Source organism: Passer domesticus, chromosome 6 (genome assembly GCF_036417665.1).
Source record: "Passer domesticus isolate bPasDom1 chromosome 6, bPasDom1.hap1, whole genome shotgun sequence".
Lineage (NCBI taxonomy): Eukaryota > Metazoa > Chordata > Aves > Passeriformes > Passeridae > Passer > Passer domesticus.
In genome coordinates this window covers 15,329,018-15,348,579 of record NC_087479.1, presented here as the reverse complement: position 1 = coordinate 15,348,579, position 19,562 = coordinate 15,329,018, and the positions used below count along the sequence as shown (strand labels likewise).

General features: G+C 38.0%; 1 protein-coding gene across 1 annotated transcript in view; it reads left to right on the top strand.

The window, feature by feature from the left end:
• The window catches only part of PPP4R4 (protein phosphatase 4 regulatory subunit 4), a 56,787-nt gene continuing 37,225 nt past the window's right edge, over nt 1-19,562 (top strand). Inside the window, exons 1-2 of the mRNA XM_064423495.1 lie at nt 1-537; nt 1,078-1,151. Coding sequence (XP_064279565.1) covers nt 424-537; nt 1,078-1,151 — 188 coding nt within the window. The 5' untranslated portion in view covers nt 1-423. The remainder of the gene's footprint in view (nt 538-1,077; nt 1,152-19,562) is intronic.

Below are 19,562 nucleotides of genomic sequence, written 5' to 3'. Positions count from 1 at the left end.
ACCGCGGCGGGGCTGCTCCGCTGCGCTCCGCGCCCTGCCCTGCCCTCCTGCCCCGCCGGTGAGCAGCGAGCCCGCAGCCCAGGGCTCCGGCCGAGCCTTCTGGCGCCCGGGGGCGCTCCGGTCCCCTCGCCCTCGCTGCGGACAGCGGTGGCCAGCGACCAGGGCAAACTTGGCTCGAAACTCCCGCCCGCCGGGGCACCAGCGGCCGCAGCGGGCTCTCGGGGCTGCGGGCGCCGGCCCCGCCGCCTGCCCGCCCGGGCGGAGCGGAAAGTTTGCCGGCGGGAGGCCGGGCGGGGGCGGCGGCCGGCGGCGCTGCCGCAGTGTGCGCGCCGGGCCGGGGGAGCCCCGGGCTCCGCTCCCGCCGCCCTCGCTGCGATGTGAGGCTCGCGGACAGCGGCGGCTGCCGAAGGCTTTAGGTGTTACATGCGCCCAATAAGCTTCTCCAAAATGGATTTTAGTCATAGCAGTCTTTTTGGATACATAGAAGACCTGCAGGAACTAACTATTATAGAGAGGCCAGTACGCAGGAGCCTGAAGGTATATACCTCGGAAAAGAACGATGCTTTAAAATCCATTTAAAATTTGGTCTGTTTTAATTATGGAAAATAAGTGAATAGACCGTTTTTCTGGCGTTTGTTTGTGTTGATTTGTCTATTTGTCTGATTGTTTTTTTTTTGGTTTTTTTTTTTTTTTTAATAGCACCAGGATAAGAAACATTGGTGTCAGTAATTTTAGAATAAACAATCTCGAATTCTATATATCAGGGATTTGATGTTTTCAGCATAAGAATATGAAGATGGGAACAAATAGCCTAGCTTGGGTCTTTAGATTAAATTATATGCCACATGTTCAATAGTGATAGTGTCTGACTTGAAACTACTTTTCTGACATTCCATCTTTTCCTGGTGAAAGATTTTTTTGATTTAATTTGAAATGTTGGCTAGAGGTTTCATGAATAAATTCAAATTACTCATGAAGCTAACCCTGTATGTGTGGGGAGAAACGGGTTGTTTTAAGATTAAAACAGTGAAGTAGTCAGGCATTGTAAACTCATAATCTCTATTTCACACTTGACAGACACCAGAAGAAATAGAAAGATTGACAGTTGATGAAGAACTCAGTGATATTGAAAGAGCTGTTTATCTACTCAGGTATTTCCTAAAATGTTGCTGTGAAACATTGCTGACCATTGTGTTTACATACAGCTTTTTTAGTGTTTTACTCTTCACTCCTTTAATTTTCTGTCTATTAGTAGTTCTTTTACCTTCAACTATGTTAAGCATATAGGCAAGATGAAATTAGGTGCTGTAATTTACAAAAAAATCACCCTATAATGGGGTATCTGTGTATATGTATTAAGAATTTCTGAGTTTTTAATATGTTTCTCACCAGCACAGAGTTGTACTTAATCATCTTTTCCCCTGCAGTTGATTTTGCAAGATTCCCTGAGTGCTAATGTTATTAGTACCAATAATTCAGGGAGTTAGTACTCACTCCAAGCAAATATTCTCTCATGGGCAGTTAACACAGGCTGGTAACAGAGCTGTTCTAGCATCCTGCATGTGTTTGAACTTTCAGATGAGAAAAATTCAGAGATTAGTTCTATAGTCCTTAGAAATTACTGTAGAAAATACGGTGTTAATACTTCCCTCTGTTCTGGTTTTCATCATCTTACCTCCTTCTTCTTGTTGAAAGTATTTATTTGCAGCTATTTGAATAATTTAAATTTGGTAGTTTAAAGTATGAATCTTTCAACTACTGTGTTGAAAGTACTCTTTGAGAGTACAAATGTTCTGAGGAATTTTGAGATGAATATGCATTTTTAAACAATACCTAGTAATTGGAGAACCAGCTGCAGCTCCCTCTCAGTTTGCTTATTCTGCTATTTTAAGTGCTTTTCTAGTCTATGCCTGCGCTCAGTATTTAGAATATATATTCTTGGTGATACAGTTTTCTCTTTGTAGGGTGCATGGCATAATATTTAAGTTATCATTTTGTCCACTGCTTTTGATACTGACTTCTGTTTATGTTTTGGGTATTTTTTTTTATGCTGAAATTTACTAACTAGAGGATTTTAAAACTTGCTTTGCTCTTAGTTGCTGTAATCAAAGCAGTCTGTTGACTGTAGAGAAATTTGGAGGAAATGGTTTGCCTGTGGTACATATCACCAAAAGGATGTGTATCCATTCTGAGTTTTACCTCACAAAAACCAGCATAGGTCATTTTTTTTTTCTTTTCCAATGTGGCAGCAAATTTATTTGCTCTTTTTCCAGTTAAACATCACATTTCCAGCATATATGTCCTAACTAGATAATTACCTTTTTAAAGGGCAAAAGGTTCCACTTCATGTCTTTCATCTTATCAATTGCTTTTCAACCTGGCCTTGACCTTCTCCTGACATCTTTATCTGATTTTCTCTACTCAAGCAGCTGTTTGAGACATAACTTTCTTTTTCTTTTAATGAAGCATTCATTTTTCCTTCTGCATTGTTCTCATTGCTGAAAGGTACCTTCAACTCTGCTTAATAGGCTTTTTGTGAGCTAGTCTTACTGTGCATGTATGTTAATACAGTCATCCATGGAAGCTGGTGCTGTTGAATAGCATCTTGCTGTCATTGTACTGAGTGGAGTAAAAACAGAGTTGAAACTCTGCCTGTAACCTAGTAGTACCTTTTATATAATGTACAAGAGTATGTACTTTTGGCTTGTCAGGAATTTTTCATCTATTGTAATACAATATACCTGCCTGTTGCTGTTTGATAGTAGTGTCAGTCCAGTCTTTCCATGCCTCATCTTCTCACACAGATGCATTATTCACTCTCCTTCAGGTTGTTCCTTACGTGGGACTAATCTTGATCTTATCCAAAAAGCCACTGCCTTTTCTGAAAATCTGTCTGTAGAAATAGCTTGGCTGAGATTGAGACAAATTGTTAATGACACCTCTGTTGTATCCCGTTTGGAAAGGAAGGTGTTATCTCCATATACATTAAAAATATACAGTAATAGAAAGCAGGTCTTGCACCTTAAATATCTACAGGTAACATCAAAGTATTATTTTTGTCACAATGTCTTTTGTATTGTCATTTACTTATTTCACCCTAACCTGCAAGTTGAAGATTTTCAATTTACTGAGGTGAGTATCTTCAGTGTTTCTTGTACAGTGCAATGGAGCTGATTAATAATGGGTAAAACCTTTGTATGCTACAGCTAAGCTGATGTTTACTAGTGATCTTCTGGGAAAGTTCAGAAAGAGTCTTCACATTTTAAAGGCTTTCATTCTGAACAAAAACTCAATCACTTTTTTCTCTTTTCACATCCTTTCCGTCGAAAACCTGTCCCCAGTTTCTCCTCCCCACTCTTGAACTTGGATTTGCTTATATGCAGAGTTGTTGTATGTTTGTTAGATACTTGTTTTTAGAAGATTTCTGCTCCTGAAGTCTTTACTATAGTAGTCTGAAAATGGCTACATTGTGATCCAAGCTGGAGAGGATATATTTTGTTTTTTTTCTCTACTGACTGATTCTTGCTTACTGTATATGTGAGAAGGTATTAATTTTCCAACTCTCAGAGTTTCATCAATTGTTCTTCTGTTTTCACTTCTTGTGTTCTTCACTTCTCAATTGCTAGTAGTACCATAGAGTTTCTGGTGTGGACTTTACTTGTTATTGTAAAATTAATTTAATTAATTGTAAAGTTTGCTTTGCTCATCTGGTATGTATTTGTAACCATGTAATGATTATTTTGTATTTCCACAGTGTCTTCTATATGTCTAGCCATGATGTATGGTCACAGATTTTGTAAATTTCTGTTCATTGTGTTCTCTTAAGTATGATGTAATTATATACCTACAAATGTTTTTAGCATGTGGTGAGTACGTTGATAGATTGATCTTGTGTGAGGTCTCAGTTCCATAGAGACATGATTTCATTGTAATTGTTTTTTGTTGTTGCCTATCATAATTTAATTTCACATTTTAAAGTGATAATTGTAATTTTGATAATCCTGAAAAGTTAATCTCTTTTATTATTATTTCTAGTGAATGTCTTTGCTTTCAGTCTCCCCTTTTGTGCTAGTATTTTTCACATAACTATGTAATGAGGTAGATTGATAAGAAGATCTAGCTAAAGCTGATAATTTCTAGTAGCATTGATTTTCAGATAAAGTAACTCTTTGATTTGCTACATCATGTGAATATAGAAACAGTTCTGCAAGCAAAAGGAGAGGATGTAGTAGCTCTCCTGGCGGCTAGGATTATTTTAATATGATTTGAGTAGAAGTGAACTTCTGCTTTAAATCACTGATGCCCAGAATACTCAGTTTTAATTAGGTAACATTCTGCAATTAGACTGACCAAGTTCTAATTTAATAAGAATGTGGTAATAAAGTGGACTGTAATTTATTTTAATCTCATTTAACCTTGCTTCTGATAGAGGAACTGGGCTTCCTTAGACCAGACTGTCAGGGATGTTTATGAACTTCTCATTGAAACCTAATGGGTTTAGGGATTTAGGGAGGGAGAGGCATTTGGGTATCTCAGATCTATGTATTAGAGCTTCAACTTGTGTGTTCGGTGGTTTCTGGAGCCTCTAACAGGAATCACTGAAGAGTTGTATTCTGTCTGTACTTTGCATGATGCTGGCCCAACAGAAAAGACAGCAAAATAGCTGTGTGTCTCAACCAAGTCAGTGTCAAGATTGATGGCTTATCATAAAACCATCAGCAGATTAAGAGAAGCTGCTGGAACACACTGAAGCAGCTGAATAGTTTGCATTCCACCTCAGGGCATCGTGACCTCTATCAGGACAGTGGCAATAAGCAGCTCAGGGACAATATTTTTTATTCATGCTGTGAATTTTTGCCTGTAATTAGTTTCCATGTTTTCTGATGCTTAATTGGTGTTATTACTTATATTAATTTGTCTTACCATAGCTCACTCTTTTATGGTATACAGCTCAAAGTAGGTATTCTTTGCCTGATGAGAATCTGGTTCTGGGTGCTTACTGGCATGTGCACTGAAGGGTGGTTTGTTTTCTGAGGACTTTTCTGATATATCTCCCTAGGGCTTTTACATTGTTGTGTGTACTGTATGATTTTGTATTCAGCTATTTTTTTTTTCTCATTTGTGCCTGCTTAGTGTTAAAGCTTTTAGACCTTGACATTTGTGTCTTACTCAAAATAACACGGTAATAATGAGTTATCAAGGTGGAAGACTGAATTATTCACCCTTTTGGGAACAAAACCATTGTTTTTGGAGAGATCCTGTCAGTGTAGAAAACAACACAACCCCTTTCTAAAACATTTAACACAGTTTTTGAAGACACAATAGATACTCTATCTAGACTGGAAAAAATTCAATGCCTCTAAAGTTACGGTGACTTAAAAAGGCAACAAGAAAAAGTTGTACTTTATTGTGCAAGCTACCCTTGATTAGCTAGAGCATTCTCAAATTCTGAACATATTTTAATGCATTATATGTTGTTGATTGTGAATGTTAAAACCTACTTTTTGAAAGTTTGGGTTTTTTTTGGTCTGGTTTTTAGTGGTGGTGTTAATTTTGGAAAGTTTGAATTTTTCTGTAGGTGCAGGCAAATCACTTTGATTTTAAATTAAAGCTTTCATTTACGTGTAACTTTAGGAGCCAATTTTCTGCATAGTATCAATTTTTTTGTATGTGCTACATAATCATGAAAACTGGCTACTCTATTCCAGTTACACAGTTTATGGTTCTGATGGTATACTGAACAATCCAGGTGTAGTGCTCAGCATATTGGAAAATAGTTCTTCCATCTGTCCTGTCAAGCTGTAGATATCAACGTAAAAAGTATTTCTTCATTTTCCTCATCCTTTAGTTTTCAAATTGCAACTTTTTATAAAAGTTTAATTCTGATTCACCTAATTGGACAGATGAACAATTTGTTTGACCTTAAATGTGTTATACAAATAAACTAATGAGTATAAAATTGATTCTTTCACCTTAAAGTAAAAGGTGTACCTGTAGACTCCTAAAGTGTTGCTAAGTCACATGCTTTTATTTAAATTTAGATTGGTGCAAATACTTTTGTTAATCATATTTGCTGAGTTGAAACTGCAGCTGAGGAGCCAGCTGTAAATATATAGAGCAGAGTTAATGTAGTGCATTGAGAAGCATTTAAAAAAAAAAGGAGAGAAAAATTTCAGTTTTCTTTCTCAGGCTGCAGTGCAGAAAGGTGGCAGTGCCAGTCCTCTCCCTAGTCTAGTGTTTGAACTATGTTTGCCCTTTTGCCTGCACAGCACACTGAGGACTTTACCTGAGGCAAACCCTGAAAATGATGCTTAATTTTAAAACTGATCAACTGTGTGGTCCAGGACATTGTATACTTTAAAGAAGACCTGTGCCAGCACAAAGGAATTGAATAGCAGCATGGGAACAGTGCTTGGGAAGGGGATGAAATGCCTGAAACTTTGGCTGGCTTTGGTATTTATGAAGCTACATTTTCCTGGTGTCTGGTTTCACAGTCAAGTTAAGCTGAAAGAAACTTTCCTGATATCAGAGAGGAGCTCACCTCTCCTTTCATTATGTGACTGCATATTACTGGTAAGTTTTGTCTACCAGCACTGGTGGTACAGCCATGCAATCTCACAGTCAGATTAGGGAATGCATTCTAATTCAATGCATTCTAATTCTAACAAAATTTTCAGATGCTTGCTTCCAACGAAGTGTGCAATAAAATGCAACTGCTCATGCTGCTATAAATGGGAGCATAAACAAGAAGTCACAGCTGGTAGATGACTCTCCTATCAATAGCAAACCAGATTTAGTTCTTGTTACTCTAATTTTGAATGTATACTTCGAATCAGTGAAGTTAAGTACTGGTTTACATGAGCAGAAGATAGAAAGTATCAGCTGTTGTTTGTATAACAAGACCTTTGACATAAAATGGACTTTAATTATTTTTAAGTTGGAAAAGACCTCTAAGGTCATTGAGTCCAACCTTTGAATTAACACCACCATGTAAAATAAACTATAGCACTAAGTGCAATACCCAGTCATTTTTTGAACTCTTCCAGGGATGGAGAATCCATTGCTGCTCTGAGCAGCCTTAAGTAAGGAAAATTCTTCCTGATCTTCAATTTGAACATCCCCTGACACAGCTTGAGACCATTTCATCTGGTCCTGCCACTTGTTGCCTGAGTGAAGAGTCTGATCCCCACCTGGCTCCAAACCCCTTTCAGGTGGCTGTAGAGAGTAATAAGTTCATCCCTGAGCCTCCTCTTCTCCAGGCTAAACACCCCCAGTTCCCTCAGCTGCTCTTTACAAGTCTTGTGTTCTGGACCCTTCCCCAGCTCTGCTGCCCTCAATGCTCCAGCCCCTCACCAGTGCTGAGTACAGGGGGCAATCCCTGCCCTGGTCCTGCTGCTCACACTACTGCTGACACAGGCCAGGATGCCATTGGCCTTCTTGGCCACCTGGGCACAGCTGGCTCATGTTCAGCCACTGTCAACCTGCAGTCCCAGGTCCTTTTCCACCAGGCATCTTTCCAGCCATTCTGCCCCCAGCCTTTAGTGCTGTGTGGGGTTGCTGTGACCCCAGTGCAGAACCTGACCCTTGGACTTGTTGAACCTCATATCACCAGCCTCAGCCCGTGGATCCAGCTTGTCCAGATCTCCCTGCAGAACCTTCCTACCCTCCAGCGTAGTGGCATTCCCACTGATCTTGGTGTCATCTGCAAACAGACCAAGGGTGCCCTTGATGCCCTTGTCCAGATCATTGATGAAGTTGTCAAACTGAGCTGTCACTAACACTGAGCCCTGGGGGACACCACTAGTGACCATCTGCCAACTGAATGCAGCACCATTCACCACCCCTCTCTGCATCCAGCCTTCCAGCCAGTTTTTAACCCAGCCAACAGTACACTCATCCAAGTGGTAAGCTGTCAACTTCTCCAGGAGAAAGATGTGGGAAGCAGTGTCAAACACTTTGCTGAAGTCCCTGTAGCTTATAGCCACACCCTGCATTGCCCCTGCATGGCTCACCTGGTCATGAAAGGGAGATCAGGTCTGTGTGAGATTTGGAAGTCTGCCTGAGCTGTGGTGTGTGAGACCAGGTAGCTCTTCCTTAAGTGCTGTCAGATTCTTCTCTGGAGATGTCAATTATATTTGTGTTTCAGAGCAACTTTGCTCATGACATAATAAGGAGAAACTAGATATATTTTTGAATATTGAGCACAGTTGAAAAATCTGTGGGTTTTCTTAACTTCTAAAATAGTTCTGTTGTCCTAGGAAAATCTTATCGTCCTTTCCTAGAAATGTTCAATATAGGAATATCCAGCATGCACCATTACCTGTCCCAAAACGTCTGAGTATTCTGAGACTCTTCAGAAGAGTGACCCTTAGTGCTGATATGCTGATACACTCTGTATTTTTGCATTCAGGGCTATTTGAAAGCTTTTCTGAATCTCTGCAAAGCAAGGTGGATAGAACTCCACTATATATTGGTTCATATTGCTACACTGTAAACTTTATGTGAAGTTGTTTTACTGAGGTGAAATTCTGATTGTAATTTTTGGATTTCAGGAACTAGGACTGCAGTCTTGGGCTGTATCTGTGCCTTTGCAGATATGCTGTGACAGAAGAATTTGGAACGAGACAAGAAATAGCTTTGTTGAGATTTAAAATTAATCCTGCTCTCTGGGGTAAACTTGTATAATAGTTCATTTAGCTATTTTTAAAGTTAACTTTAGTAATATTAATGTTTTTTTCCTTGTTCCACCAGCTGGTGCTCTAAATGCCAACTCTGGGTTTTGTCAAGCCTTGGAGCCCAAAGCTTTATGTCACAGGAAACAAAACCAGGATCATTTAATCACTTAGACAGAAATTTTTTCATAGTGAAGACAGAATGGGAATGTAGACAGTCCTTGAGACTAAGCAAATCAGAGGTCTACATTATTCACGGAGAAGTTCTCCAGCGTTGGTAGGAACATCTTATTTAATCTTCTGGGGGCAGTTTTTTGTATAAGAGAAGTTCTGTTTAGTTTTTGAGGACAAACAGAAAAGGAAACTGAAGTGATTTCTATAGCAAGGGCTTCCATTGACATAGTCTGGTAAAACCGATATTACAGCTAAAGAACCAACTGTTTTAATGATACACAATTATAGGACTCTGTACCTGAATAAGAAGGTCACTTAAGATTCAAAAACTAAGGCCAGAACTGGCAAAAGCTCTAGCCAAAGACAGTTATGTCCTCAGGCAAAGATTTTTTAAAAAGCACCAGTAATACAAAGCACATTGATGGAAATTGTTCGTAACTGAGGTTTTCTTGAAATTCACCCTTTGAGAATTAATGTGTCACTGGCATTCTTACATCTTGAGTCTCCTCTCCTTCCCCCCAGTGAATCTTTACCTTCCTGGATCAGGTTGTGGCTGTGTCTTTGCAGTCTGAATAGTAACTATCCTTTGCAGGCTTTGAAAACCAGACTTTGACAGGATGAAATCTTTGCCCTTGAATGCTAATTCCCCATAGCCTATCCACCCTTGTATACAGAAGAAAATAGTCTTTCTGGTGTAAGAGTGATAATTAAACGGAGTGAAGAAAGGGACCACTTGAAAACTTTTGCTAGATCTCCCGGATACATCTGTCTGCTGCCTGGTACTTTTACACAAGCAGAAGGTACCAGGTGTTTCACATCCATGTTATTATTTGAATGGACTCTTCAAATTTGAATGGATGATGGAGGTATTCTTATTTTAATTATTCTATTTAGCTTCTTTTAAATACAAATAAATGTTCCTGCATGTTTCTCTTTGCAAAACATTACCCTGTGAGGGGTTAATGTTAAGAAATAAAAATATCAGGCTTGGGATATGTCCCTGTATCTTGGCAGCAGTTGTTCCAGCAGCAGTTTTGTTTATTCCATGTTACATGACTGTGGGTTGTGAGAATGTGTACAATTCTCATGTACAGTGTGGCTGAGTCATTCCTTGTCAGTTGTATCAATTCAGAGCAGGACCAAGTGTAATTGTTCTGCTTTGCTGAACTCATTAACTGTTGTTGGAAACGTCTTGCCCATCTATCCCTTATATATTACCTTTCCTAACAGACTACACATAGACAGTCCTTCTTAGTCGTTGCATGATTCCAAAATTGCAGTTGCTTTGTTTACAGAAGCATGCTATGGTGTAAATTTAGCCTCAGTGTTTCTATGTGATGCCTACTTTCACGTTCTTCTACTTGTTCTTGAATTTACTATAAGAAAGTCAGATGTAGGTTGTGTGTAAGCAGGGATAGATGAACTGGCATGAATGGAATTGCATCATTTTAAGTGTGTGTGAGTCCAAGCTGAGTATAGTAACAGAGGTTTGTTGTAAGACTTCAGATATATTTTTTTTAAACTGACAATGTTTGTAAGATTCTATGAATGAAGATGACCCACATTGCTAAGTCAGTATAACGTGTAGTGGTGAAGAAAGGCTGCAGTCTCAAAGAGCATAGTCTTACATTCTTTCTAATAGGGAAAATATTAATTTATGTATTCTTCTTTTCCTTATCAATTTTTCAAGACTCATCCAGTTTAAGAGAATACTTCTAACTTTGGAAATAAACTAATACGGTATTTTTTCCTAGGGCATTTTTCTCATAAATTTTTAGAGTTAAATCTCCTATTTGATTGTTGGGAGAAAACAAAAAGTATTTTTTTCTTTCCCCAGTCTATCTTAAATTAGAATGATATAATTTTTTAAACTTTTTTAATGGCAAAGCAATGCAACTTTAAATAAAATTGCGTAAGTTTCCACAGGCTTTTATGTGATAGTCCAAGAGAAGAGGTATAAGCAGAAAATCTTGAGAGTTTTTTTGTTTATTGGAGTAGCTTTGCGTCCCAATTGTCAATTATGCATCTAGTAAAAATTCAACATTTTTTGAAGTAAAACCAGTAAATTAATTTAGGTAGGTATCAATTTGCTTCTCCCTCTTCCCACCCCTGCTGCCTCCCCATGGCTATTGTTGAACAACAAAGAACAACATTAAGCACTGGAGCCACCAGTTTATGCTACGATTAAATAAAGGCTGTTCAAAGCTGCTTGTTTAATTCCAAAGCATTTCTCTTTACCAGCTGGAATAGACCAGGAAAGCTGGATTCCAGGTGGACCAATGCATTTGATAATACAATTGATATTAACAGAGCTACACCGCAAAAGTGATGTTGCACTCAACAGAACCATTGCATTTTACTTGCAGTAGTTCATGCCTACAAAATGTGATGATTTACTGTCTGTGCTGCATGAGAAATGCAGCTGACCAGCTTGTGGTCAGATTTTCTAAAGTGTATGTACTGGCTTTTTTCCCCTTCCTCCTTAGTGAAATTGCTTGGTAACTTCTGTTACCAAGAGTATATTGAGAAGTCTCAACTAGGAACAGACAGAAAATGCTTTAAACATACTAATTATATTTTTGTTGTAAATAGGGATTGATTGTATTGTTTCTAGCAGAAAAAACATATGTAAAAGAGAAATGTGAAAGGCATCTACTTTAATACACTTTTTTGTATGATAATATTACTTACATTGGGCAGGCTTGGAGATAAAAATCCTGTCTTTAAAGGGAGAAACAGAAAAGATGCCATTTTCACTGCTGAAATTGTAATTGAGCTTTTTGAGGGGGAGGATTTATGTCCATATTAAATAGCAAAACATGAGTCATTGCCTGATTGCTTCTCGCACCAAAATTCTTCTGTTGCAAACAGTTAAACTCTTCTACGTAATTTCATTTCAAAGCTCAGGATTAGGATACCTATTTCTCTGCCATTTTGGGAAGTAGAAGTTAGTTAGATTCAGGGCAAGATTTAATTTTATTTTTTTTTTTTTCCAACTGCAGCAATTGATAGTCACTAAATCAATGGAGAAAAGAATGATAGCTACTTAAAAATTAAGCTGCTTCCTTAATACAGGTTTTAACCCAAGAGCATGTCTATTTCTTCTTGTTTTTATCACCATGTAAAACAAACTTAGGTGTATTTTAAGGGTTACTTGTAAATTCTTTTGAACCCTGCATGCTTGTTGTATTGCAAGAATATACTTGCACCATGAGTTTGTAATAAATCATTGGATGCATACTGGTATGTAAAAATCAACTCCTATTGTGGATAAATACACTTGTGCTTTGATCACTTAAACTGTCCCACCTATTTGAGAGTGATGTGTAGAGGGTAGATAGATCAATAAAATTAATATACAGACCTTTGAATCTTACATTATTACTTATATTTATTGGAAATTCTGAGGGCATTAAGTAAACATTTCTTCAGTGTCTCGCCTTCCTTATTAAATGAAGAAGTTGGTTTTGGTGTTTTTAAATGAACAGTTGGAGCATGGCAGCTTTTGGATCTGTTGGGTATAATATCCCACACCTGTAAAACCCACGAGCTGAAAAAGATTCTAACTAGAGTTTAGTACTTGATAAGTCATTTGAGATGTTCATGACTCACTTTACCTGCTTTTTGGTAAAGGATGTGTGTACCTTTCCCCAAGTGTTATTCCTTCCCCTTTTTCACTTTAATTTTGTTTGCCCGCATTGCTGTGACCGAGAGTTTGCCTTAAGCTCATTATTTTCAGGGGACTGCACAGGAAATACCAGCTGAGATGGTTTATGTGACAGACTCTGTTGGCCCAGTGGAAGTTGTATAGAACTTTGGAGTTCTTTATGCACTAGAATAACATTGATAGCTTAAGCACTGTGGGCTGTGTTTATGGTAAATTCTGCCACTCAATATCCATTTGCATGGATGCCTCTTCACAGAGCTAATAAAAGTATTGTTCGTGAAAGTAATATGTCGTGTTAATACTACACCATGAGCTTAGACTAAAAATTTGTTCTTCCAAACCTTTCAGTGATCAGTTTAAAGTTCTTTTTCAGTAACAAACAAACCATAGGGAGGAGGGCAGGGGAATGGCAAGCAAATAGTATTGCATCAATGGATGCTTTTTAACGTAATTTTTCTTTTTCTGTGTTACTTTTTCTTTCATAGAATGATATTGATATCAACATAGTAAATACATAAGCCAGAAATTCTGGTGGTTAACACTGAATATATGCTGTGAAGGATCTATGCAACTGAGCATATTTGATATGCATTCAAAGGAAAGAGATATTATTTTCTTTGGAGATGGTTCTGGACTAATTTTAGTAAATGTGGGTGGAATTACTGGTAAATGTCTTTGTTTATTCTTTCCATTGCAGAACATCAAACTCTTTCTGGGACAATTGTACCACTAGAAATAAGTTAATATGACTATATGAGGAAAAAATAGTGTAGCAAAAGGCTATTTAAGATTATTGTACTGATTTTGAAGATAGGGAATGTTACTAGGACTACTACAGTTACCTAAACATAATTGAGTAGTGTCTTGGATTAACCCCACACAGCTGCCAAGCCCCACGCAGCCACTCACTCACTGGGGGAGAATCAGAAGGGTAAAAGCTGGAAAGCTTGTGGGCTGAGATAAAAACAATTTAATGGGGAAAGCAAAAGCCATGCTCACAAGCAGAGCAAAGCAAATTCACTGCTTCCCACAGGCAGACAGGTGTTCAGCCAGCTCCAGGAGAGCATGGCCCTGTCATGTGTAATGGTGACTTGGAAAGTGGAACACCATCATTCTAAACGTCTCCCCTTCCTCCTTTTCCCCCCCACTTTATACACTGAGCATGATGCCATATGGTCTGGAATATGCCTTCAGGCAGTTTGGATCACCTGTCCTGGCTGTGTCTCCCCCCAGTCTCCCATGCACCCCCTGTCTCCTCCCTAATGTGGAGCAGAAAAAGCTTTGGCTCATGCTCAGCAATAACAAAAACATCTCTTTATTATCTACACTGTCTTCAGCACAAATCCAAAACACAGCCCTATACCAGCCACTAGAGAGAAAGTAACTCTACTCCAGGCCAAACCAACATAGGTAGGTAGGAGGATTCTTATGGTGTGCTGGCAATGGTTTTATAAAGAATGCAGAAGTGGATTAATTATCTGTATATGTAATGCTCGTTTTTATCTATCTGTTTGAAATTATTTTGTCAGAGAGCTGGAAATTTGAAAGATTTGTGTCATTGCTTCAATTTATTTATTATGTTAATTGTCTTATCTGGTTTGTTTGTCCACTCCAACATGGAACAAATGTTATGTTTGTTTGAGAGACATGACTCTATTTAATTAAGTAGCTGAATTTATCCTACTTTCCAAAGTGAACATAAAGCAAGTAAAACACATTTTTTTGTTTGACAGAACATGAATCAGGAACAGCTTGAAATTGAAGCAGTTTTTAGTTATTTGTGTATTTGCCTCAGAAAGCTGCCTTCGATCTATGGTTGCTTTTGATACATGAGAAAGCAGCACTAGAGTCAGCTGTTTGAGGTTGTATTGCTGATGTGTGGAGCTGCATCAGTCTGAAGTGGCTGTCCAATACACTTGAAAATATGAGTATACTTGAAAATATGAGTCCAAATTACTTGAAAGTGTGAGTACTGAAGCTATGTATACTCCTTGAATAATGAATAGAATGTGAACCAGCAAAGCTTTCCACTTCTAACTTGTCTAAAATCTAGCTCTCATATGGAGTAAGTTCACTGCTCATGTTCATTTCCTAATTATTTTTTGCTTTTGAGTCATCAGGCCCTTTGAGTATAACAGCAGTAATTTGATAGAAATTTAATATGAACTCTTGAAAGTCATTCTGAGCCCACAGTTAGATTTCCTTGGCTGGCAATAAAGCTCCTTCTACAGCTAAAACTTCAGATTGTTTCTAAAATTTTAGATATATTTTTCAGTGCTCACAATTTGACTCCTATATTTTTCAATTTAGAACATGAGCTTAGCTTATATTATTAGATATGATGCCTATCTACTTACAATGTATAGGTATCTATAGGAAATGTATCTAAGATATATCAAGTTACGGTTTTCTTGCATTTGAGGAAAATGCTGTGATCAAAAGCTTCAAACCCTCTTTCTTTACCCTTTTCTATTTTTATTTTCTTGTGTCTATTCATTCAGTCACTGTACTAATACCCTGTACTTTCATTCTGTACTCAGCTTTTTTCTGGTGTCTCTATGATTCTTTTATATTTGCATTTTCTTTTGATCCAGTCCCTGTGATTTTGAAAAAGGCTGGTCAATTCATATACAAAGTATGTTTTGTTCACCATTTGTGTGTGTTCTACTGTTAGTAGGATTTTGTTATGGGGATTATAAGCCTATTCTAAAAAGTTTGAATTTTTTGAAAGCTAGATACGAATTTCTACTTGTACCTTAATTCTAAAAGGCCAGGGTTATTCAGGCTTTTAGCATGGTCTTCAACTCTTGCATATACAGAAAGGTCTTTTTTATGAAGCCAAGCAGATACAGGCAGAGTTAACAGTTAACATTTGCTTTCCTAACCTTTAATGTGCTTTTCTTAATAACATGCAGAGGAATTGCAAGTGGATTTAGCATAGCATAATTTGTTTTTAAATGATTGAAGAGACTCGTAGCAAGGGTTGAGGTGAAGTGGCAGCTTCTGTTAGAGCTGTCAATAAATCTTGAAAAAGTAAACAATTTTTTTAGATCTGTGAGTCAGTTTAGAAGGGAGAGGTTGAAATGTACAGCTACAGCTTTCTTTTTTTTTAGCAATTTTCATCAGCTTCTATGACTGTTAGATTAGAGTTGCTATGAAAAAATAAGTATGGAGTTGAGTCAAGATGGAATATGTTATAGTCAGAAAGGTTGAGAAGGCATGATAGAAATACACACAGTAAAAAAGTGCAAGCTTTGGGATCTGTTGTTTATAATGCTCCACACAGGTAAGACCCACAAACTGAAGGAGCTTCTAAGTAGATTTTAGTACTTATTAGGTCATTTAAAGTTTTCCTCTCTGTGTGAATGAAGTATACTGATAGGAAAAATAATACTGGCAAATGAAAAGTTATCCTGTTTCTAAATTAGACTATAAGAAAAATTTAGGTCAACAGAAGTAATTTATCCTTCTAGAATTCACTTAGTGTCTGTGATTTTTTTTAATTTTCAGTTTAGAAAAAATTACTAGAGTTGTACTTTTTCAGAAGACTTCTTATAGCACATAATGCATGCTGTGAACATGACAAATCTTGTTGAATGTGAAAATTACAAGTTCTTGGGTCAATGAATGAAGACTGGCAGGATGAAAGATAATACAAGCTCATAGCTCATTTTTGCTGTATCACCTAGGAATGGGGAATGGCATTACCTCGATCTTGAAGTAAAAAGACTGCATTTGATTTTCACATTCAGACTCAAAATAAGAAATGCCAAAACGAATTCTGCCCAGAAACCATCCATATTGCAGTATGTGTTATAAGTCCTCTAAGGAAGAAGAAACATTTATCTTCTAGAATATTGTAATGTTGATATTAAGATAATATTTGAGAGGAAAAATGTGTTCCTTTGAGGCACTTATATTTTTGAAACTTTTCTTAAAATTCAAGGAAGAAAAGCTCAATGTTTACTCATAATAATTAATGTATAAACTCATAGATCTGATGATATTAGGAAGAAAGAAATTTTTGTGTAATTATAATGTATTTTATCTTGTTCAGAAACAGAAAGGGGTATCTGTATGAGTTGGAAATACTCCTTTCTCTCTTTGATAGATATTCAGCAGGCAAACAAAATAAGAGACTTCAGTTGACCAAACCTATCCTGGTAAACAAGGTTGCTATGAATACAGAACTACTATGCAGCTAAATCTTGGGTTTTGGTTCTTATTTAATTACAATAGAAGTTTCACTGGTAGTGGTGTCAGTTCAGATATGTATTAAATTGAGATTAGTTTCTTCTTATTTAATATAAAGACCATGTAGGTTTTTCACAATAAACTAAAGATGATTCTCGAAGGAGGTCTTATGAGCCACACACTTCTGTGTTATTGACAGAAATATTTATCTGGATTTCTAGTTTGCCTTGGCAACTGTAGATTGTACAGGAAAACAGAAATCCTGGAGGGGAGAATTGAAGTTGAATAATTCTGAAAAGGGTAAATCCTGTCAGATACTGAGCTTTTATACAAATAGGAAATTAAGTCTAGGATTTATGAATCCCAGTCACAGAATAGTTTAGGTAGTTGGGGACCCCTGGAAGTCATTTGGTCCAATGCCCTGGTTAAAGCAGAGCCAACTTCCAAGTCTGATGCCATTTGATGTTAGGTCACGTTGCTCAAGACATTGTCCAGATGAGTTATGAATGTGTCCAAAGATTCCCACAACCATGTGGGAATCCCACACCCTTTTTCAATTTTGAGTGTTTGTGAATTTCATTTTCCTAATACCCAGTTAGTAACTGAATACTTTATTTTTTTTTTTAATTGTGGTGTTCTAATCCCTCACTCATAGAAGTTGCTAAATTTTTACTTCTGTCTTCAACAAATTCAGATTTGGATCAATGTAGAATGTTATAGAATCTTGCACTGGAAATAATGTCACTTAAGGGGTGTTGAGTTAACACTTTTAATTCCCTGCAGCCACTCATCAGAACTTCTGTTTACACAGAGCACTGACTTGAGTGGTTGATTCAACAATAGCTATTTAACAAATCATTTTTGCCAAACTGGTTAGCCACAGGGTGAAAGAAAAGCCTCCACACAAGCAGAGCTTCAGTTAAAGCTTGGGTAAACATTGTACCTCAGTCTTCTTTATAGTAGTGTATTCTGCTCCTGCCATCCTGTTTTGTCGGCTCGTGTGAATGAAGGAGAGAGAAATGTAAATCTGTCTTTTCTCTTTAAAAATCCTTTATGGTAATATTGTGTTGCAGTGCATACAGTGACTAATCTTCATTCTTCATGCTGCAGAAGGAGTTGTAGTTCTTCCATCCATTTCCAGATAGAAATGTTTCTAATTCAGTACCCAGGGACTTTTAAAATTTTCTTTGTTCTTATCTTGTAGAATCTGTTTTTAAAAATGCTTTAAAAATTAATGTAAGAAATCCTATTGTCTTCCTTGAGCTTCATGAAAGTTTGCAAAATTGGCAACACATACCCTGAATAAAATCATAGTATAGTTGTGGGAAGGGATCTCTGGAGATTATCTTCCTGCTCAAAGTAGTGTCAATTAGTGGCAATATATTCAGTCTTGTCCTAAACGCAGGATTTTAAATCCTGTGGGTGGAGACTGCACCACCTGTGTGGGCAACTCTTTCCAATATTTGGATACTCTGACATGGAAGAATTTGTGGGTTTTTTAAGGTTTAAGTGGAATTTCCTGTGTATTGAATTTGTTGCCATTGTTTTGCATCCTATCACTGGGCACCACTGTGGGGAATCTGCCTATGTCTTCTTTACTGTCTCACATCAGAGTTCATACTATAAGAACAGAGAATAATCCTGTTCCTTGAGCTGCTGGTCATGCTCTTGAGTGCAGCCCAGGATACCATCAGCTACCTTTCCCTCCGGGTCAGTTTTGTGTCCACTGGGACCTCTAGGTCCTTTCCTGCCAGGCTATTTCCCAGCTGGCTGGCCCCCCACCATACTGGTGCATGGAGCTGTTCTGCCATAGCTACAGAACTTGCATTTCCTGCTGGACTCCATAAGATCCCTGTTGGTTTGTTTCTCCTGCTTGCTGAGTCACCAGTCTTTGGTCTGTCAACTCCTCCTCCTGGTTTTGTGCATACTCTGTCCCATCACCCAGGTCATTAATGAAAACTTTATTGCCCCCAGTAAGGTAAACCATGAAGTAAACCACCTGTGGCTGGCTTCCTTGCCACTAATTACAGCCCTTTAGGCTCAATAGTTCACTCAGTTTTTGGTCCACATCATTTTCCATTTGTCCAGCTTGTCCTTCATCAGTTTATCTATGGTGGTGATATGATGGGAGACAATGTCAACAGCCTTGCTAAAATAAGTTAAATGACTTCCACTGTCTCAGCCAGTCACATGTTGTCAAGTTGGCTGGTCAGGATTGATTTCACCTTCACAAATCCAGGCTGACTACTCACAGGCACGTTTCTGTCCTTCATATGTTTGCAGGTGGTTTCTAGGAGGATTTGCTTCAGTCCCAAGGCATCACAATTATGTGGACTTCATTTTACGATGGTAAAAGAAACAAGTACAAGCAAATGCAGGGGCTAGAAGGAGAAGGCTTAGTGCTGTGCTTGTGCTTGAGAAGTGTTTGAAAAGTGCTTTACAAGGGGTCCTGATGTTAGACCAGGTCTGGTACCACTGGCCAGCAGCAAGCAGCTGCTGTCACGGAGGAAGGAAGTATTAGGACAGGAATGTTAGGGCCTGAGAGCTTCCCTCCCTGCAGGAGGATTCCCAGCATTGCTAAGTCACTGGGATCTCCTGTAGGATGAGCTCAGAAGATGAGTCCTGAAGTTTTATATTTAAATGGTGTGTGGATTTTGCTAGCACAAAAGAGGCTGAGCTAAATTGCTTCTAAGTATAGGGCTCTGTTGTGTTCTTCTATAGTTAGCACTGTTAATGAAGGAATGGTGCCTTCAAAACACTGAGCTTATTGTGACTCTGAAGAAAAGATTTAGCATTTATTTTAATTTGTTTATTAGTACCAAAATGTGTACATCTGAGCATTTAGCACTAATTCA